This window comes from Abrus precatorius, unplaced genomic scaffold (assembly GCF_003935025.1).
Source record: "Abrus precatorius isolate BTA unplaced genomic scaffold, Abrus_2018 Scaffold6, whole genome shotgun sequence".
Lineage (NCBI taxonomy): Eukaryota > Viridiplantae > Streptophyta > Magnoliopsida > Fabales > Fabaceae > Abrus > Abrus precatorius.
Window position 1 is genome coordinate 3,931,147 of NW_020874406.1, and position 22,786 is coordinate 3,953,932.

The 22,786-nt window shown below is 33.5% G+C and overlaps 1 protein-coding gene across 3 annotated transcripts; it reads right to left on the reverse strand.

Moving 5' to 3' along the window:
* Positions 1 to 1,308: 1,308 nt before the first annotated feature.
* On the reverse strand, positions 1,309 to 20,435 carry LOC113868796 (AUGMIN subunit 3). Of its 3 annotated transcripts, XM_027504696.1 has the most exons (19): positions 20,071 to 20,323; positions 19,953 to 19,989; positions 19,756 to 19,859; positions 19,449 to 19,644; positions 19,055 to 19,121; positions 18,831 to 18,934; positions 16,322 to 16,406; positions 15,283 to 15,337; positions 14,699 to 14,830; positions 13,632 to 13,701; positions 12,114 to 12,171; positions 11,931 to 11,986; positions 9,727 to 9,879; positions 5,491 to 5,602; positions 5,240 to 5,381; positions 4,232 to 4,307; positions 2,822 to 2,917; positions 1,542 to 1,684; positions 1,309 to 1,358 (listed from the first exon to the last, which is right to left on the reverse strand). In XM_027504696.1, the coding sequence occupies exons 1-18, from the start codon at positions 20,244 to 20,246 to the stop codon at positions 1,544 to 1,546; spliced, it is 1,860 nt and encodes a 619-aa protein (XP_027360497.1). In that variant the 5' UTR covers positions 20,247 to 20,323; the 3' UTR covers positions 1,309 to 1,358; positions 1,542 to 1,543. The 3 variants fall into 3 exon arrangements, with proteins under 3 accessions (XP_027360497.1, XP_027360496.1, XP_027360498.1); XM_027504695.1 differs by having other exon boundaries at positions 1,352 to 1,684; positions 20,071 to 20,435; XM_027504697.1 differs by lacking the exon at positions 1,309 to 1,358 and having other exon boundaries at positions 1,368 to 1,684; positions 15,283 to 15,340.
* Positions 20,436 to 22,786: the final 2,351 nt, after the last annotated feature.

Below are 22,786 nucleotides of genomic sequence, written 5' to 3' on the forward strand. Positions count from 1 at the left end.
GTTCAAATATGTTTGCAACAGTCTAGAATGACAATAAACAATTTTATTTGACAAATGTAGATTTTGAATCTAAGTGTACCTTGTATACAAATGTGAAAATGACAATAAACAATTTTATTTGACAAGTATTTTTTACTTGATAAAGTTTAGTACTCTCTTTACATGTGAAATAATCTTAATAATTAACTTTTGATTAATAAATAATAAAGTTAGTAATTTAATTAAAAAGACGTTAATCCTCTTAATTTTAAAATATTAGAAGAATTATAATTGTTATAAAAAAAGTATAAAACACATTTTCAAATTTACAAATACTACAACAAATATCTCTTTTTTATCCTTCACCCGTTCGACGTTCATTTAATAGACTACTTTCCTTTATTAATATCAACTGTCAATTACCCATTCTTTTCAGTTTGTATACACGTGACTGACTTAAAAAAAATATAAAACATATTAACATCAAACTCTTATAATTAAATTCAAGGTAAAGAATATTTATAATTTAAAAATATAAAAATGTAAAAATCATTTTTTTTTTCAATTGAACAAAATCATTTTCGTTTGATCCAATTGAATTATTCCGTAGACTATTACATTCCTCAAAGAACGTCACACTGTCACACCAGACTAACAAATAATGACTAAAGAAACAATCAAAATTTCTTTGAAGTAATTTATTCTAAAATTAAGTAATTTTTCAAATATATTTTAACCGCCACATAATATAATATGATACATTGTTGAAATATAAGATTTAATGCAATGATGTCCAACACATGTAATACTTAATAGTAATTTTTATGGTGTCTTAAAGATTAAGAGAACATTTTATACTCTTCATTTGTAAAACAACCATAATAGTTAATATTATATTAAAATGTATAATAGATAATAGATGTTAGTGATTCATCTTATAAAGATATAAATATCTTTTAATTCTTAAAAAATTAGAACTGTCAATTTTCAAAAAAAAGTATAAAATGTCTTTTCAATTTTAAAAACGATAGCAAGCACCTTCACTCTTGAAATACAATGCGTTCAAAATAGCTTATTTCGTATTAAAACTATTTATATCTTATAGAAAGGGCAATTGGTTAAGATCAATATAAACCAAACATGCATGCAATATGAGAATAGGATAAGGCTAATCAACCAAATCGTGTAATAATGGTAGTGATAGCCATTACCTATGTACAATACTTGTTGCTTCAACTCCAGATGCTAAAAAAGTCCCACTTCGGTTAAGGGCACACGGAAGAATTCCTTTTTCTTTTCTTTTTTTTTATATTAACCTTTAATTCTAATCAAATGGAAGAGTTCTCAATTGACTTGAAAAGGCGCAAGGGGGAAGACGGCTGCACAGTAGTAATGTCTCTAATGTAATATATATTCGAAAGTTAGAAAGCACTACACTTGTGTAAACAAAGGATTGCACATTGCTCATTCAGATAGCATATAGAACAAATAATAAAACAACCTTAGAAAGAGAGAGAGAGAGAGAGAGAGAGAGAGAAATTGAGGAAAATTGAAGAGTGTACACTTATGGTTGCAAGGAAATTTGCAAGGCTCTGACCCGAGCAGTCAGTTCCCTAACTTGGCTCCTTAATCGCTCAGGATTGCAGAAGAAATCAACGTACACTCGCCTTTGAAGTCCAATTTCTTGTGAATGATGTTTTACAATCTGGTTGCCAAAGTGAAAACCATATTTCAGTCATCACAAAATAATAGTAGGTTCAGAATCTAGTTGATGCGGGTGGCGGGCTCTATCAAAGTAATGGATATAACAGAAATATGTTCAAGTTCTTGCATTCTATACTCACGCAAAACTGGGCAATAGAGGTGTGATTCAATATAGCGGAGAAGTGGTGGTGGTGGAAATGGAAGAGTGAAATACGAGATAAGTTTTGGTTCAAGGAAAAATCCAGTAGTGACTACAAGATTTCAAAAATCAAAATTACTTCTATATATCTTTCCTGTTTGTTCAGCGAGAGACAAAGGAGTCTCAATTTTCAAAATTGATGAACTATTGTCCTTATGTTTAAGTTGCCAAATTCAATAATACAAAAAAATAAAAATAAAAAATTCCAAGATATATTTTCATGAAAGTTACCATGGAAAAAAATTAGATTCTGTTTCTAATTCTTAATTCAGGCAACCATGTCAGAAAAGAAGAGTAGGAAACTCCGGTTGACTATATCAGAAAGAATCTTAGCACTTTATTGGGTGGGGTGGGAAGGTCGGAGAAGAAAGAATTCTAGCATTTTAATGCTAATACATTTGCCATGCTTATGCTGTTCCTTGTGTTTCATTGAGCCTTAACCCTTCCTGTTAAGCTCCTCTTGTAAACCCTACTTAGAAATTATCAACCCTCAACCATAATAAGAATCAAGGAATGGAATGGCACAAGCAGGAATATAGGACAAGGCTTAAAAGTTTGGAAAATTTTGTTACTAAAGAACAAAATTTAGTAAATGAATCATGTCAAAATGAAAAATTCTAGAGGATGCCTGTGTATTGTGACTTTTTAACAATTTTATTTATTTTAATCCATCATAGTAGACCTAGATAAAAATCCACTTAAACACCCCAGATTTAAATCAATTATAAGCTACTAAATAAACAAGACTACTTTCGAGAAATGATTTGATGTGGGGAAAATACTGATTAGGTGACATTATAAAAAGTTCATATTATAAAACGATTTCCCCACAATTTGTTTACTGTTCCCCACAAATGACGAAAGAACTTGATGTCTAAAAAACGATATTGTACTGTGCAGAACAAATCTGATAGGACATAACCTCAAAAGCAACATTACCTCATTCTTCTTGACGTGCTCTATTGTCACCTCTTCAACAGCAGCAGAGAGCTTTGCGTTAATCTTTTCCGTTTCATCAAGCTCTTTCATTAATGGCTAAACAGGACAAAATGTCAAATCACAATATAGAAAAAAAGTGAAAACAAAAATGTGATAGAAATCTGATATCTTAGGAAACACAGGGAGAAACTCCCCAATGTACTGAAATGCAAACACACTCTAACAGTTTTTTGAGAGACTGCACCTCCTAAGCCAAAGACCCGACTCTCACAATTGACAAGCCAATCTCTCTCTCTACCTCCCTCTTATTTACAGAGGCAATATGCCTTATTTCTTCTTCAATCTCAACTTGCCCAACTACAACCTAATTCAGGCTAATTAACTAATATAATGTAACTAATTACTAATATGTCCCTAACAAACATATGATAAATATGTTGCAAAATAGAATTAATGATACATTTATAGAATAATCAATGAATCATGAAAAATATTGAACCTCTAACGCTCCATATTGAAAGATTAATGTTTTCCTTCTTCACCATTAAGAAAATAAGTAACATGGACGTAGTAGCCCTACAAAAGTAACAACACTAAAGTGACTAAGCATTATCTCACTAAGTGACACAGGCAAACTGTATCCATGAATGCCACTGGACGCTACTGAAACCAAACATTCAATAAAACCTTTTAGAGAAAGGTCACTTAATGGTTTCTCCCATAAAGTTTACTTCAGCTATCATCTAACTCCCCTAGTTGGACACTCGGACTATCTCCCATTTGATTTGGAACACAAATATGAACATATCCCTAATACAAAATCAGTTTGGTCTATGATCTCATAAAAATGGAGTTTAGATGTTAAAAATCAACATTGAGTTAAACCCTACATGTTATATAGGTACTGTACTAAGTGGTACCTCTCCTTCCCTTGGGCAAAACATATATCTGAAAAAAATTAATAGGTACTATTTCCAATAGAAAACAATAGAGAATAGCTCCCTAAAATAGGATAAATCCTTCCTGATTAACTGAAAAACAAAAAAATAAAGAAAGAAAAAACTGCAGATCTTTGAGGGTTCTTCCTGCCAAAAGGGCCCCAAAACCTCCACCCAATTTTCTTACCTAGCCTATTCACCCTGATTTTCACATTTAACTTGCTGCCAGCTCCCTCAAACCAAATTCCCTCCTCTATCCTCATTCATCACTGTCACATAAATATTCCACTATGCCGCAGTTGATTGTATCCTCCTTACCCGCATTTGCTGATTCTTTATTTCACATTCCCTACCTTGTGGCAGAAGCCTTTAGTACTATCAAATTTACACAACTAAAACCAGAGAAGGAAAAACAACTGTAAATTGCTAACAATGAAAGTATGAAGCCAAGGTACAAATCTGGGAGCCATACCCGAGGGGTCAGTATTGGCTGTGCTGTTGTTGAAGATGCGAAAAGCAGTTGCTGTAGACTTTGAATAAGGTTGCACCTACAGATAAAAAACTTGACATGAATGCTCTCCCCATTTTTCTTTTTCAAATCAGGAACAGGGGGACACTCCAAACTTGAGCATTAAACAAAAGAAAACATGTTGCTATCTCACTAAAAATAAGCATTAACATGTCAGAGACAGGCTTCAAATTTCACAATAATGCAAATGTTCATGAAAAATGGAATGTCCCATACAACAATGCTTTACAGTTTAGTATGCAAATAGATGTCATGTAGCATTTGAATTTAACCTCTTGTGCTGCAGGATAAGAAGCATTGCTACAATTGTCAGTAACAATAAATGCTTACTTGAATAAGCTTGTCTGTCCTTTTACTAAATCACCATACCATATATGCTATATTCACAGAAATATTAGCCTCCAATGATTTTACAGATTATATCAAATGTCACCAATGCAAAACTTCATAAACTTGCACCAATTAATGGCTGATCTTGATTAATTCAACCATTGAATTATTATTATGCAGAACTTGCATGTTAAATTAGAAAATTTAAATAATAAGCATCTGATAAAGTGGTTGAAATTTTAGTTTTTTTAAAAAGTACGTTATATTTTGTTTTAAGACACGTCAAAGGAGTAGAAAAGAATGTGAGTTTAACATGAAATTTTATGAGCACAACGTTTACAACACAAACATTCAATCCTACAGAGGATTTTGTGAGAAATTCATTATGCAAAAATGTTATGGATTCGTGTAAGATTGACTTTGATTAACTCCATAGAACATGTCCGAATCCTCTGATTGCAGTAGAAATATACTCTTGCCATCCAAAATAGCAGCATTATTTACATTAGGTTATTGAAGCTTAAGAATTTGTATTACAAAGGTCTCTATTGAATCAAAAGCCATTATAGCTCAGAAAGATATCATAAATTACAGTACATTGAATTTTATCATAAAACTTACAGTTCATTAATACACCTATTCCTGTCTTCTGGAAGAGAACTCTCAAGGTCCGACTGAAGGCTCATCAAATCTGAATGAAGAGCCGATATCTGCTGGACAATGCCAGGTGCAGATACATATGTCGATAGTGCAGCTTGAGTATCTAAGGAAAAGGTAGAGTAGCAGGAAAATGGACAAGATAGCTTATTAGAAGGCTAATATGACCATTATAACTAGAATAAATACTAATATTTTGATAAGTAAATCTTCACTTGAATAAATTTTTAGCAGGTCTCTAATAGCATGCAAAAAATGATCACTGTCATGTACTCCTCCTTGTTCTTGAACATCAAATGCTGCTTGGATAAGAGCCAGGCAACGACCCTGCAAACCATCAAGGAAAGTTCATAAGTAGTTCCATGAAAAACTGTAAAATTTTGAAACTACATAGAAAAATTCAGATTCCAATATAGCTTTAGGTTGAAAATGTCCTAACTAATGGTGAGTTTAGAAGGTAAAGTCAAGGGCATTGTGGTGGCAAATGACAAAGGGTAGAACTTATTTCATAAACTATCCTTAGCATTACATAATAAAAACACCTTCTAACTATTTCATGTAAATCACCAAGATGTTTTCAACTTTCAAGTACAGTCAACAAATCATTAACGATACAAATCATTTTGTAATTATAGTAATTAGAAAACTGTATATTCTGTAATTATTTTGTACTCATTGTTGATATTATTATTATCAATATAAATATCTGATCTGTTGTGAAGTTGAGACACATGGATTCCATCAATGCTCTTTTGTTTTAATCTCCCTTTAATATAGTACATAGAGCCTAGCGAAAAGATAGTTTTAAATCCATGTGTACCCGGTGGGTTAACTGCCCATTGGTGAAAAATTTTTCCCAGAAACCTCGCTTCAATTCTGGTTTCTGGTCTTCCCTCTCCAGCACACTGTTCATGGTCATACTGTTCTGGCATACCATTCATGTTTCTTGCCTGAGTCACTCTTCACCACAATGTTACTGTTCATCAGCATTACTGTTCTGGTTTTCCAATGACCTTTCCTTACCTGTTGACAATGTCTTATATGTCCCTTGGTTTTCTTTTAATCTTTTAAGATGTCCCATATTGGTTAGGAATAAAGCCAGAATAATCTTTATAAGGGTTAAAGTAGTCCTCCTCCTACAAGCTAATTTTTAGGAGTGAATTAGGCCAAAGTTTCTTAACATAGTATCAAAGCCTATTCAATTTGAACGTTGGGCTGCCCATAGATGCAAATTTCATGCACCAGATGTCCAATCCTGGACATGAAGAGGGTGTGTTAAGATATCCCATATTGGTTAAGAATACAGTCAAAATACTCTTTATAAGGGCTAAGGTAGTCCTTCTCCTACGAGCTAGCTTTTGGGTGAGTGAGGCCCAAGTTTCTTAACATAATCTTTTATCCCTTCGTCGTCTTACTTGTACTCTAGATTGTATTGTCTCCTTTGTAGAGACTATTTTCCTGCGGGACCAAAGTTTAGGGCAGATGATTGGCACTAGATGTAAGTCACATGGACTTTTTCACCTTCATCCCATTGCTTATGCTGGTTCGGCGATATATGCTCAGTTGGGTCATCCCAGATCCCAGTCTCTAGAAGCTACAACAATTGGTGCCAAGTCTTTCCAAGTTGTCTACCTTGTCTTGTGAGTCATGTAAACATGTTCATAATTCTTTTCATAGTCGTAACAACAATCAACTTGCGTCTCCCCTTAGTTTAGTCCATTCACCTTCATCCCATTGCTTATGCTGGTTCGACGATATATGCTCAGTTGGGTCATCCCAGATCCCAGTCTCTAGAAGCTACAATAATTGGTGCCAAGTCTTTCCAAGTTGTCTACCTTGTCTTGTGAGTCATGTAAACATGTTCATAATTCTTTTCATAGTCGTAATAACAATCAACTTGCGTCTCCCCTTAGTTTAGTCCATTTAGATGTTTGGGATCCTAGTCGTACTATGTCTACTTTAGGATTTTAGTATTTTTTTACATTTATTGATGATAATTCTCATTGCACTTAGTTGTTTTTGATGAAAAATCGTTCTGAACTGTTTATTTTTCAAACCTTTTACCATGAAATAAAAATTCAATCTGGTATTTCAAAATGTACTTTGCCTAGTAAAATGCTTGAGTATTTGTCACATTTTTTTCAACAGTTAATCGCTTCCAATAAAATACTTCATCAAATCTCTTGTGCTCAAAATCCCCAACAAAATTGGGTTTGCCGAAAGGAAAAATAGGCATCTTATTGAAACTACTTGCACTCTTCTTTTGCATAGTAATGTCTCTCGTCATTTTTGAGGTGATGTTGTACTTACATGTTATCTTATCAATTGATTGCCCTCTTTTGTTCTCAACAACTAGGCACCACACTTTGTTGTATTTCCTCACTACTCTCTCCATCCTTTACCTTGTCATGTGTTCCATAATCTTAGTCCAAGGGTGATAACCTTTTTGCTCATACTTACAAATGTATCTTTCTTAGTTATGTTCGCTCTCAAAAGGGTTACAAGTGTTTTTCTCGACTCTTAAGCATTACCTTATCTCTACTAATGTCATTTTCTGAGTCTATTCCACTTTTTAGTTCTTCGTCTACATCTTCGTCAAGGTCTATTATGCCTCTTTCCTCAGTTCCAATTGTTTTTCACCCACCAGAGGTATGTATCACTTTCTCCAAATGACCATTCTTTGTCATCATCAGCCAGCATTGAGACTCCATCTGACTCAATGTCAGAACTAACTCCTTTGTCTCCTCTAGCCTTGCCTCCTAAGAGTGATCTTCCTATTCCTCTTCGAGTCTTTCTTATTTGTCTTCAGTTCCTATTCCTAACCTAAGAATACATATGAAGCCTTCTTCTTACACACCGGGTGGAATTAAGCAATGGACAAAATGCGTGCACTTTCCAACAATGATAATTGGGACCTCATTCCTCTTCTTTCGAGGAAATCCATTGTTGGTTAGAAGTAGATTTACATTGTCAAGGTTAGCCCTAATGGTTAAATTGATGTGGCCAAGAATTATACTCAAATCTTTGGTTTGGATTACGGTGACACTTTCTCTCTAGTGGCTAAAATGGCTTCTGTTTGTTTATACTTATCCATGTCTATTATATGCCATTGGCTTATACATCAACTTGACATAAAAAAATCCTTGTCTTCATGGTGATCTTAATGAAGAAATTTATATGTAGCAACCTCCTAGATTTGTTGCTTAAGAAGAAACTTCAAGATTAGTTTGTTATCAAAGAAAATCCTTGTATGGCCTTAAAAAATCTCTCCAAAGACATTATTTGGGAAGTTCAACATTATTGTCCAACAGTTCGAGATGTCTCAGAGTGAAGCTGATTATTCATATTTTATCAACATTATTATTACTAACAGTGATCACCATGACATTACACAATGGAAGAATCATCTATGTCACTAACAAAAGATCTTGGCAGACTCCAATACATCTTGGAAATAGAGGAGCCGCAATCCAAAAATGGTATTGTATTTTTCTAAAGAAAGTATGCATTGGATATCTTAGAATAAAAAAGTTTGATGGGTGTCAAATCTGTGGATCCTCCTATGGATCTTAATTCCAAATTTCTACCAAGTCAGGGGAGCTTTGTGATCCAAAGAAGAATAAGAGAGTTGTAGGGAAGTTGAACTATCTCATCATCACTTGTCCAAACATTTTTTTGTCGTCTGTGTGGTAAGTCAATTCATTAACTCTCCTTGTGAAGGACATTGAGACGCATTGATTCACATCTTAAAATATATCAAAGGATTTTTAAGAAAAAGGTCTCTTGTATGAGGACAATGGTCATGCTCAGATTGCAGGGTACTTTAATGCAGTTTATGCAAGCACTTAGATAGGAATTTTTTTGTGGTTATTGTGTTCTGATTGGAGGTAATCTGATTTCCTAAAAAGTAAGAAGCAAAATGTGATTTCTCATTTTAGTGCAAAAGAAGAATATTGAGCTATGGCCTCAATCACGTGTGAACTTATTTGGCAAAAACAACTTCTTAAAGAATTGAGATTTGAACAAGTTACACAAATTACACTTATTTGTGATAATCGATCCTTGTATATTGCCTCGAATCCGAACTTCTAGGAAAGAGCAAAATAGATTGTCACTTCATATGATTTATATTATATACTTCAACTTGAGGGAGAGTATTAAATATGTGTAAATATGTTAATTAGGAAAATTAGAATCTTTGTAATTATGGTAATTAGTTAATTGTATATTCTATAATTATTTTATAATCATTGCTGATATTATTACTATTATCAATATGAATATTCAGCCCATTGTGTAGTTGAGACTCATAGATTCCATCAATGCTTTTCATTTTCTTCTCTCAACAAATACCATTACCACAAATGAAAAAAATGTGATGAGAAAGCAATGACAAAAGAATCATAAAAAATTCAAGAAAAAGTGCGATGGGAAATTGCGAGGAAACATACCACTCGTCCCTCAGTGGCAGACAAGTATGCCTGCAGCTCAGAGTCTATAACCTTAAGCAATGAAAATGCTCCAAGCATGTGTTTCTTTTCCAATTGGCAGGCTATCTTTAAGAATTGATGCCTAGCAAGCAGATTGATGAGATGATTTATGAACTGGCACAAGAATTAAGAGTTCTATTACCACAGGTTACATGTTAAAAAATTCAAAGGTTAGCAATCATTTAAAATGTTGTTAGTAGCGCCACATACAATAATTCCAAATATTGGACTAATGAAACTTGCAAAGATCCAAATCAATTTATCTGCCTATCTAACTATATAAATATATATAGAATTTTCTTACTAGAATGAAGAAATCATGGCAAGCTTTTACATTTTATTAGTAACAATGGCCAACAAGGCAACAACAATATCAATAGTTTTATCCCACTAGGTGAAGTCAGCTACATGAATCACATGATACACTAGACTTGTCAAAAATCAAACTCTCATAGATATTATTTTTACCATAAAATCCCTTTTAATAATTTCCTTCGAAGTCCTTGGCTTTCCTCTACCCCTTTTTGCAAGGCTAAAAACCATGCTATCTACTGTACTCACAGTGCCTCTGGTAGCCCTCTTTCCACATCTCTAAAAAACCACCTTAATTAATTTTCTATCATCTTCTTGATGTGTCAAACCAATATCTTTTATCTTGTCCCTTTCTAGTGTGACCATATATCTATCTTAACATTCTCATTTCTACTACTCCCATTTTTCTGATATTGTCCATTTATAACCCAACATTCCCTGCCCAATTAATGACAATGGACAACTAAAGAAATACTTACTATCCAAAATTTGACTGACTAAATGAAACTTTTTTTTTTATGTTGTGTTTGGATGGAGATTTTTAAAATTTCATAGAATTTAAAGTACATAGAAATTGAATTGTGCCAATCAAATGCCATTATTTATTTAGGTAATTATTTGAACATTTAAATTTTACAACACAGTTTCTGTTCATCTCTAACCACATATAACACTAGAAATTGATATTGCTCAGCTACATTCAACAACTAGTCAACTACAAAACCAAGATAATGCTGTGAAATTTGATCATGGTTCAAATGAAAAAAGATGCAGGTATTATGGTTATTACTTAATGATAGCTGAAGGAAGTATGACAGTGTGACTGTGAAATACAAAAGAGAATGAAATAACTTCAAGGGACGGGAAATTAAGGAAGTGTGGTTTTCTTTTCCTTTGCTATGTTTCCTCAGCACCCAAAAGATCTCACCATATATTTATTCATTAGAAAACTACTCTCATCACACATTGAATGAGGAAAAAAGGAGAACTAAAGGCATCAAGGAAGGAAGTCAGAGTAGGTGAAAGCATGAAGCCATAACTTTTTGTTATTGTCATCGGCTCAACGTTATTGAGGTGGAGATAGCAAGGATTCTTCAAATTCCATTTAGATGGTAGGATTTCAAAGTCATCACTGTGGGTTAAAAAATGGTAAATGTACTTTTAGGATTTTCAACTGTCGTGTTTCACATATCCAAACAAGGCATCTAACATTTTAATTTCTTTCAAAATTACATTCCTCTCTTAAAATTCTTTATTCAAACACACTTAGGGAAAGGAAAAATTCTATAAATAATGTCAAAGACTTAAAGGTTCAGGATTAGGGAAAGGAAAAGAGAGACGTATGAAAATAAAATTATAATTGATAGACTGTAATGCGATACGTAATATACAAAACATTAACTAGTTAATGAGATACCCCATTTACAGTAATAAATTGGTCAAGTGGGAATGCTATTTGTACAAGCCTAACCCCACGAACAGTTAACAGCTGATAAGTAGGAAACTCAAACAGAAAATGAACACCACCAAGATGCAAAACAACTACGTCAATCTTGCTAAAGAACTTGGGCAACTAGCAATCCCCTCGAATAAAAAAACCTTTAATTTAGTACATAACTCAGAAACCTTCATCAGAAAATTAAGACAGATTCAAACAGCCTGATAGAAGAGAAGAAACAGCAACCCATTTTAATAGTTAGGCATGACCAAGAAGAGAATAGAAACACAGCACTTCAAACTCAGGGAACCAATCTTAAATTGGAGGATGTACACAAGATTCTAATCAACATATCTCAAGACTTTGGACATATTTACGAAAAACAATCACAATCAACATGAGTAGCTAAACTTACTGCTTTTTGCCGGTTAATGTAGTACTCTTGGCGCATGACCTTCAAATCATAATCACCTAAGAGAGGATAAAAGATTTGACTAAATAAAATTTGTAAAAGGATAACCTGAAATACAAAACAAATTAATGAAATAAAATAAACAAAATTGAATTTCTTCCCAATAGTTAAGAGTAGAGAAATCACCTTGTAAAATGTATGTATCTTGGAGTTGAGCTAGCTCCCAGCACAAATCTGGAATAGTCTGAAAAGGTAATAAAATGTATTTAGCTAAAAAGAGTGCACATTTAAACAAAGATACAATCATAATATGGTAGATGTAAAATATTTTTGCATATTGGATTGATGATATCCAAGAAAACCAGAAGGCATCCCCAAGCACAGAATTAGTCAGTACCATCTTTTTTACTCATTCAGTCAGAGTTCTATTTCATTTGTCTCCCCCTTTCACATTGATTACTTTTTATTTCTCCCGTTAGTTTATATTGACTTTAGAACTCAATGTGAAATACCATGATGCATTGCAAAATTTAATTTAGTCAGTTATAAGACTTAGACCCAGTTTAGGTAAATTTCTACAGAAATCCTTATAGGAAAAGAAATCAGTATAAAGAATGAATAAAACTTCACCCTAAAGTTAGAAATGATGGAAACCAAAATGCAAGTATTATTGAATATCAATAAGAAAAAGGTGAATACACATAACCAGAGCCTATGGCTCCTACAGAAATCCCAACAGATACTGCAATTCTGCTCCCTCTAACAGAATGCAACAACTTACTCTTTTTTCCTAGTGCCTCCACACCCCTGCCTCTCACTCTCATAATGCCCCTTCTAACTAACTCATGCATTGAATTCCCTTTATAGCCCCCTTGCTCTCTTACTTTCCCACATACATCCTCCACAATTTGGGTCTCTCAACAGGATCCAATAATTGATCCCCTTGCCTTAGCCTGTCATTTGGGCCAATAGCCCCAACAAGAAACAACTTATCTCAAATTTTAAAGAAGTTAAATGAGAGAGAACTTCTCAAAAAAATAGAGAAACTTAAGTTAATTTTAACTTATAGAAGGAATTTGATTTATTTTACTACTTAATTGTTTACTCCTATAAGTACTAATTATTGAGAAGTTGATCCAAAATAGGCCTTATTATTTGTTCCTTCTTCCACAGCTCAAATATTTAGGTCAATTGGATAATTGACAAAGCAAAACATATCAATTCCTTGCACAGCTTTTTCTTTCTTTGTTTTCAACATATGTGTTGCCTTCTATTCAGTTTATGATGAAACTAAATGTAGGCCATTATAGCTTTAAATACATACAGCAAAAACTCTGTTAACATCTAAGGAGTAGTGATGAGGGGTCAACAAGGTCCCTGTTCTAAAAGCAAAGTTAGTTTAGAGCTGAATAGAAAAATGGGCATATGCAGAAAATAAACTCAGAGTGACTTTGCCAAAAAAAGTACCCACTCTCCATACAACAGACAACAAGAAAAATGTGGACTTTGAAAATATTGAAGAATGGAGACAAATAAAACCTTCAATATTCACATGATATACAACTCAAACAGCTAACTGCTGAATTGCTAATTATAACACTCTTCAGACAGGAAAGTCCTCGCATTTTTATTGGAAAAAATCAATGCCAATGCATTATCTAGAAGGCACACCAAGCCTTGGATGCAAGCTATGTAGTAACAAACCTCTGATATCAGCTTTTCTTCATGGTTATAAAGATTTGAAAGTTCTCCTTTCAATTCAGAATGCTTTCTCCTGAACATCACAGCACATGATTACATATAAAAACAGTAACTTTAAAAATTAAACACATTAATAGTCAAAAGAATTTAAAAGCTAACATTTCATTTCAGAAAGCCCTGAAAATTACACCCCATGGCCCATGCTATGATTACATGACAATAGAAGTTTGAAAACAAAAAGAATACGTTACTTCAACCTTCCCTTTTTTTTTTGCAATTCTTACACAACCCCCTCTACTTCCAAAACTTACACATTACCCCTCCAATTTTATAAATATGCTACTCTTAAACCCCCAACATTTATTTTTATACAAATTTGACCAAGATACACTTTCTGCAGATTGACTTACTAAACAAACCCCTTCTCTATTTTTTAGATGTTATACCCCCCATCCCCCATTCTACTTTACAAATACAATACAATCAAATCCATCTCCTAAGTAAAAATTTGAAAATATTAAATACTTGAATGATTAAAAAAACCCTTTATCATACAAGTATTTAAAAATTCTAAATTTTTACTATAGGAGATGGATTAAATTGTTATGCATTTATAAAATAGAACAGGCTTTGTGTAATGTTTAAGAAATAGGGATGGGTTTTGTGTAATGACTCAAAATCAGCAATGAAGGTATTTTTTCAGTTTTATACAGAAACAAAGTTTTGAGGTTTCGGTGTGGCACATTTATATATAGGAGGGGTTTTATATAAGTTTTAGAAATAGAAGGGTTTTCGAGTAACAAGTGAAATATAGAAAGGGTGTTGGAGTAATTTACTCATAAAATAGAATTCCTTGACAGAAAAATGCTGATGTAAATTGATTGTTCATGTGTGTTATTTGAAACTTCACATTAAGGGATCACAAATGAAGTGATCAAGGTTAATAATACATAATGCAAAAGTTCATGGCATGGTCTTGAAATATGGTCAGGATAGAGGTCAGAATTTAGAAGTCCGAGCTAGGAAACGTAAAGGCACTATAGAGACGAACTCATTAACATTATAAATACCTAAGAGAATGAAGATCGAGATGGATGTGAGCCTCATCTGATGATACTTGTGATTTAAGTGTCGATAAAATAGCCTGCTGCTTGGAGTTCTCGACTTGCGCTTCCACCCATTGTCTTTCACTTATACCAAATCTGTGAAAGTTTACAGAGACCATTAACACTAAAAGATTGATGGAATATTTGAAACATGAGTCTGACATCCATCCAGCCTGATTAGATCAAATAGAGTAAATATTGCAAAATATGTTATGTATGTCTTCAGAAGCAACCCCATGAAATCACAGATGGTAAGAAGCCAACAATTAGACTACACACAGGATACAAAAGCTTTCATGTCAGTGTCAGATTTCCCTTAACTACATCAACTAGAATCAAAGTAACAAACTAAAGTCTAACATGGCACTAATATTGGCATGATTATCAAGCATAATCTGGGTAGAACTCAAGTTTAATAAGCTATTGTGTGTGTGTGTGTGTGTGTGTAATATCTACTACTCTGGCAGCACAACTGGGTACACATTAAATCCATCCACAAAAAGTACCAAAGCAAGTATTCTGCAATGTTAGAGAAAAAAAGCACATACATTGAGCGTAGCCGTTGCAACTCAGACACCCGTTGATGATGTGACTTTTCCAAATCTGCTCAACCACAAAAAGAAAGAAAACAAACAAAAACCCAACAGACCCGGTTAACAATATGCTAGTTCATACAAGAGAAATATGCAGCGTGAAAGGCACAGCATAGTTGTATTTAATCTGTAGAGTGAAATACAATAGATTTTTTATGAGCCTTGATTTTGTCCAGACTCTAGGAGCATCTTTAGTTGGTTCAGTACAGAGGTTAAAAAAGAGGTAATGTTAGAACCTGGTATAGAAAATAGAAAAAAGGAAAGAAAGATTGTATTTCTTGGTCGATAGCAAAAGAACAAAATAAAAGAGAAGAACTCTTCTCCAAAGGTTTACCTTGCACAAAGAGTTAATGTTCAATTTACAAATGATAATGGATCTGAATGAACTCCCTCCCCTTTAGCCTTCCTATTTAATCATGTCAGTAACTCACTTTAACTAGCTAACTAATATTCTAAATTTCTTCACACTGCTGATAAGAACTTTGGGAGAATCTCACCACAAAAGCTAGCCATTATAGTTGAAAAGTCCAAGGCTTTATAAACCCCACACTAGAATCTCATACTTCCAATGAGGAACTCAAGTCCCATTCCTTACAATTGGGATCCTAATACCCCTCCCCCCAAAAGTCCAAGAAGATAAGGTGTGAATAATTTTATCAGTCTTTCACCTACAGCTTTATGCTGCATATGGTTGGAAAAGAATGCCAGAATTTGTATGAAATCCTTGCCTATATCACTTCAATAGAAACATAAGCAACTAAAAGATAAATGATTCCTGCTGTTAACTAGTTTTCACATCATTAGAAAAACAATAATCATATATACAGCAAAAAATATTTATATTGATAAGAATAACATAGAAAGCTCATGTTTGCTACCAGTAAGGAAGAAGACAGATCTTTGGGATGGGGGTCATGATGGCCTGATGAGTGAAATACTACAGTATTGAGGATGAGGAAGAAGAATAGTATATTGTATTGACCAGCATGTATACCTCTAACATAGGTATTTGAGATGTCATCAAGATTCACCCAAGAGCATTTAGATTTCCCTTCCTCAGCAACAAGTCGGAATGGACCCTGATATTGAAATTAAAAAAATCATAAAAGGGCATCAAGACCTAAAGAGATAATAAAAACAGAATGAGTGATACATATATAGTTAAGTCAACAGCTACAACCATATCCCACAAAACAGAATCAAGAACAATCAACACCAAAAAGAGGACAAGTATAAAACCATGATTTTCAAGATTTCATTTATCATTTAGATAAATACAGACAAATGAAACTGATGTGAAAAAAGTTCATCCTGCATGATCAGATTCAAGCTCCAAATCTTTGAAATTTTACATAAAATATCAATATATATGGTATGAACAGATCTGAAAAGAAAAAGAACATTTTGAGAACAGAAAACTTACAAATCAGTAGACTGTTTCAATTTGCAACAAGAAACCTAAAGTTCTTTCTTTTGAGGAAACTCTAGGGAGGAGGGGCATGGCTACATGAGATTGACCTTAGATGTCTGATGTAAAATAAAGAAGTCTCATATTGGTTGAAAATGAGAAAACTAAAAGAAGTAAAGGGGATAGGAGCAAGAGGTTCACAAGTCCAAATTGCCTTAGACATTTTGGACAAAGTAGCATCCCCAAGCCCAATCCCACAACAAGACCAGCAATTCTCCCTATATTGCAAGACTTGGACAGGGCCTGTTCATAAAATTTAACAATGTCTACCCTAAGTTCAAATTAAACCCATGCATTAGGAGTTAAAATGACTAACCTAATTTTATAAATCCATTAAGAACAGGAAGTAGCATATATTTCTTTTATTCCATATTTCCTTTTCCCCTGTTCATAGTCTTTCCTCCATTCTATCATGTTTTATGAGTAGGCAGAGCACAAAAAAAGAATAATGCAAAGCATAAAACTGTTTGTGAAGGTGAAACTAGAATATTCAATCACTCACAATTTAAGAGTTAGATTAGAGAAACAAAGGAAGTTCATACACTATTCAGTGGTTTAAGCATATCAATTCTTATGGTCTTACCACTTACCAGTGTTGATCATGACTGTGGTCATGAAATATAAATTAGCCACCACAGTTTCACATAGTTTAAGCATGACAGACAAGCTTCTTTCTTCTTTACTTTTGATATGATAAGAATATCATTAGGAAGGAAAGCAAGAAGGTACAACTTGGGTAGGTTAATGCTTTGGACTAGGAAATTATACAAATCCCAAAGGCAAACTAGGCAAGTGTTTTGGAGAAGTTGTTACTACTTTGATCTGGTATATGATGACAGCACAATTCTTGAAAGTTTTGTATTGCAACAACATTTCCACATTCATGGGAAAAAAAGGGGTAGAAGAATCCCTATATAATATCAAAATCCCTAATAACAGGGAAATTAAATACTAGATGGATTGCTCCCACCCAGTGCAACTATGCCTCTAAAATTATCTGGTAAAGCCAAAAAGGGACAAATCTTTACCACTACTGCTACACTTCTTGTGCAGATCCGAACTTGAGTGACAAAAAGCCTTTGCAAGTACACAACCCTCCCATTACTGCACTTAGTTCATAGCAACCAGTCTCAACCCCACCCAAGACTAGGTAATCCCCAAACCTTGGGTCTTGAACAAAACAATTATCTATCCAAATTAAAATTTAAAATGAAAAGCTATTTTCAACTGGTCAGACCAAATTGTTAGGAACACAAACAGAATACTATCCTTCATAGTAAAAACTGATGAAGAAGAAAAGAGAGAAAGGAAAGAATGCTTCTCTTATTGGAAATTGAATCTCTAAAAAACCAGCCTTTGCTTTGGTTCACTAATCTAAATTCCCAAATGTCTCCATTCTACTTTGCTACTATAATTTAAGCCCCACTATTCTAACAGCAATTATCAGACATACAAGCGTCCAATTAACTCTGACACTATTCCCATTTATTCTTCAATGTAGCCTTAATAGAAACCAGCCATCAACTGTTACTATCCAGATTTTTTAAGTCTAAAATCTATGGGGCATTTAAGAACAAATGAAACTTGTAAATAAGCACTAAGCCAGAGCAAAACTTCTCAAATAATATATTTAACTATAGCAATGTGAAAAAGTAATCAGAAATTTATGTCATAATCCACTGGAACAGAGCGAAGGGAACCTACAAAAAAGGAGGCCAAGTGCATGAGGCTCCCTGATCCCACTATTACAGGTTGTGGGAAGGGTGATATGTATGCAACCTGTCCTGTGTGAATGGAGAAGTGGTTTCCATGATGAAAATCCCTGGCCAACATGTCACAGCTCACAAGGCAGCAAGCTTTACCATTGTACTAAGCCTTACCATCTAAAGGGAACCTACTCATCCTTCTAAGTTATGAGTACAATCAATTTGTCAGAATTTAAAAAAAAAAAAAAATCACACAAACACAGTATTTATCCTAAGGAAAAGCATAGATTGAGAAGAAAGTAAAGAAAACAACTGTCTTGCCCACATACTGTGTCCAGTTGCTTAGCAAACCACTGATTTAGCTCTTTTAGACAAGATGAGTCTCCAAGCAAGAATTGGTTAAAGTCTGAGTATGCCAAATATATACCATCTTCTGCATTTCAAAGGAAAAAAATTTCAGACCGTCACTTGTGGATCACACAAAACAAACTTCATAGAAACGAGTAAAACAAGAAAGTAATATCCAGAGAAAAATAGAAAAGGAAAACATTACCATCTCCCGAATGATAATGAGCCAACTCATGAGCTGTGGAAGCAATTCTTTCAAGAACCGCATTCATCTATAAAAAATAAAAAAAATAAAAAAATTAATGAAAACAAACCACACTATACAATACTTGAAGCAAAAAGAAATACATACTTCTTAGGATGCAAAAGGAACAAAAAATTCAAAACATTACAAATGCACATTCATCATTCAAGCCTACAAACAATCCATGGAGAAATACTATCGGACTTCCATCTTTCCAACAAATTGTAGGATTTGTATTGTTTGGAGAACATAATTAACACAATTCAATCAACATAACTATCAATCAGCAAGAAATGCCTCAATTCCAGGCACATTCGACGGAAACACATTTGCAACTAACTATTAGAACCCTTACCTGTAAATTTCTTACAGAAAGGCTGTCGTCTATGGCAGCAAGGTGTCCATTAACAATAGAAGTTGCGGCGAGGCGAGCTCGTCTTCCTTGCGTCAAATTGGAAGCCTGGCCAGAAAGCATATCAGACTGAGATTGCAAGTGTCTCAGCTGCCTCTGCAAGTCCAATGCCTCTTCTTTATAAGCCAAAGTTGCTTCCCTAAAACGAAGACACAAACAATAATGCAACATTTTCTATTGTATTCATGGAATCTAACAGAATGAACAGAACAAAGAATAGTAACAGTTATAGTAGCTATAGTAGCAGTACTTGATATCTTTCAATCCTTCCTCGGCGCCGAAAACTGCTTCCTGGTTGTCTCTCCTATCAGCGAAGGCCGAAATGCTATCGTAAGCGAAGTCCAGATCATCGCCCTGTTCGGTTCAATTCAGTTCAGTTTCAGCAACGACAGTAACTAATTAACCGTTTTCAGTTTTGGAAAGAGTAACTAAGAGTATTTGCATCACCTCCAACAACTTCCCCTCTTGCTTGAACTGCTCGTACCTGAAAGAAAGAAAGAAAATGTGGATATGACAAAGGATTAATGGTTAATAAAAACAAATTGAGAGAGGGAGAGAGAGTAACTGAGAAAGTTCTGAGAGGGAGAGAACGTTGGAGGGACGGAGATTGGAACAGATCCAATGGAGAAGGGGGCGAGTGTCTTCGTATTGAAAGGGCCATTCGAAGCTATCAGGGTCCAATGATTCCCATCCTTCGAACCCTAATTCTCCAAGCAAAGTGCATAATCTCGCACCACTCATTGTCTCAGATTTTCATTTCTCACCGATCGCTGCTGCTGTTGCAGGCTCGCTTGCTTCCACTTCCCTTTTACGATCTCTATTCTACTACAAGCAAAAACTGCATACCCACTTTAAAAATATATATATATATGATTTAATTTACACTACCCCGCCGGTTTTGGCCTTCCAAGATGTGAATCAATGGCGGGCCAACATGTCGGACTGTTTTTTTTTTTATTATTTAAAACTATATACACAATTATTTATAAATTAAATATTAATTTTTATTAATATAAAAATATATTTTAATTATTTTTAAAATTAATATAAAGTAAATAATAACATTTTAATTTATAAAATAAATAATAATATTAGTTGTAAATATAAAAAAATAATTTTGATTAATATTTTTTAAATTTCTAATTCAAGAAACTTGTGCTTTGTCAATATTATGAATTTAAATTTTGTAATAATTATTTAATTTAGTGTTAATATTATTTTTTAATTATTTTGTTTAACTAGTTATATATATTTTATGTTTGAATAATTTTTAAAAATATATATAATATTTTTGTACCGATAATAGATAGAGTAATTAATGCTTTGAATTTAATAATTTAAATTAATTTTCCATATTATAACAAGTTATGAAATAAATGTGATATGATGAAATTTAATTAATTTAGGTAACATTTTATGGTGCAAGGTGATTAAATTTGTAATTATGAATATATTGGATTGGCAGAATTAGAAAATGCATCTTGATAGTTAGTATTGCATGATTCGCATTACCATACTATTAATTTAATTTGGTTCTTTAACTTAAGGCACTTTGATACTGAAGTCAGGATTCGGTTCTAAGTAATAAATGTTATTTAATAATGAAAAGTCAATATTTTACTTGTACTTTCTACCTTCCTTTTATAGGCATCATTATGGGCTAATGGGCCTGTTGAGTCAGCCTTGATTTTGGCCATTTACTTAAAGTAGATAATGCTTTAATTATTACCCTTAATTGGGTTAATTACCTTCTAATCTTGATAAAAGGTATTCGGCCAAACTGGACCGATTAGGTACTCAGTTTCCTTTTCTTATATGTAGGACCGAGCAGTTCCCTATCCAGTACAGAAAGTAAACACGCATAACCTCCTTGCAGAAAATGCTCTCTGTAGTGTTCACTATCATCAATGATAGTGAACACACCCACCTACGTCTCTCAAATTTGGCTCCACTTTTACTGCTAGAAGTAGTTACTATCAATTGACTCTTGGAAATAGCTTGTTGTAGTAACTACTTTAGGTATTAAAAGTAGTTACTTTTACTATATTTCTTTTCAAGAGCTTAATTTTCATAGATTTTGTCCAAACATTCCTGCACAAATATTCTAGTGAGTAAAATTGCCAAAGATAATTACAAAATTAATGTAAATTGAACCAAAAACAAGAAACCTATAATAATTGAGATTTCTATGGTATTTACAATCTTTAACTTCATTTTTCTGTTAAAAATCTATGAAAAAGATACATTTATAATTGATGAAAAATCTCTGAATCCATAATTGTATAAGTGTATGTGTATTTACAATAGATACTTCGCTTGTAGCCCAAAATACAAATTTATAAACAACAATTACATATATAGAAAACTGTAGCTCAATATTCTAGATCTATCACTAAGACCTAGACTAACAAAATAATTAAAGCTACAAATCGTGTTGACTTCGACTTTCCTTAGCCATTCCTTCTAGCATGAGAAGTGGATACAACACTTGTCACTTCTGCTCACGTACCACTGTATGATCATTGCAACACACATACCAACACAGACAATATGCAAGGGTGAGCTTACAAAATAAAAATCACGATCATAAATATCAGAATACGAACATAAATATTTATAAGCTTATTATTTCAACAATTCTCAACACAAATACAGTAATACAACCCATTATCAACTTATTTAATGCAAATAACAACAACTCAGTTCCAACTGACATCATAGCCATAGTAAATCCAAAAAGAACCTACAATCTTCCGGTTTGGGAGCGACCCATTCTAGTACTTGGATCTAGATAAAGAACAACTCAACTCGGCATGTTTTCCCATCATTACATGCCTATGCCCTCAACTTGGCATATTTCCTACTTGTTACATGCCTACGCCCTCAACTCGACATGTTTCCTAATTGTTACATGCCTATGCCCCTTTAGATATGTGACTCGGCCCCAGTGTGGCAACATTTTGTACAAATGCAACTCAACCATATGTTAAGCATTTTAACATATTATTTCATAACATTTATCAGCTAGTCTCAGCACTTTATACTATGGCATTTCGACAATTTTTTCAAATATAAATAATCTCATACCGATCACAAAACAAGAAAATCTCATCACATGCATCGACTCAATACATCCTTTGATAACAGTCAATCCACCCAGCCATGTTTACTCGGGATTCTTCCCTAAGGTTTGTTCATACATTGGCTTACTCCTAGCTAAGACAAAGTTATACATATAGATATCTCAGTATCTAGTAAATGGATAAAGTCAGCCTAAGTAA

What these genes read in the sequence shown, in the direction of transcription:
- LOC113868796 (XM_027504697.1), bottom strand. Translation starts at nt 20,246, where the DNA reads ATGAGTGGTGCGAGATTATGCACTTTGCTTGGAGAATTAGGGTTCGAA. An exon ending in TTTCTGTAAGAAATTTACAG is followed by an intron (nt 19,122 to 19,448) that starts GTAAGGGTTCTA and finishes TATTTTTTATAG; the next exon opens with ATGAATGCGGTTCTTGAAAG. An exon ending in AATAGGTGTATTAATGAACT is followed by an intron (nt 4,308 to 5,239) that starts GTAAGTTTTATG and finishes TTTTATCTGTAG; the next exon opens with GTGCAACCTTATTCAAAGTC.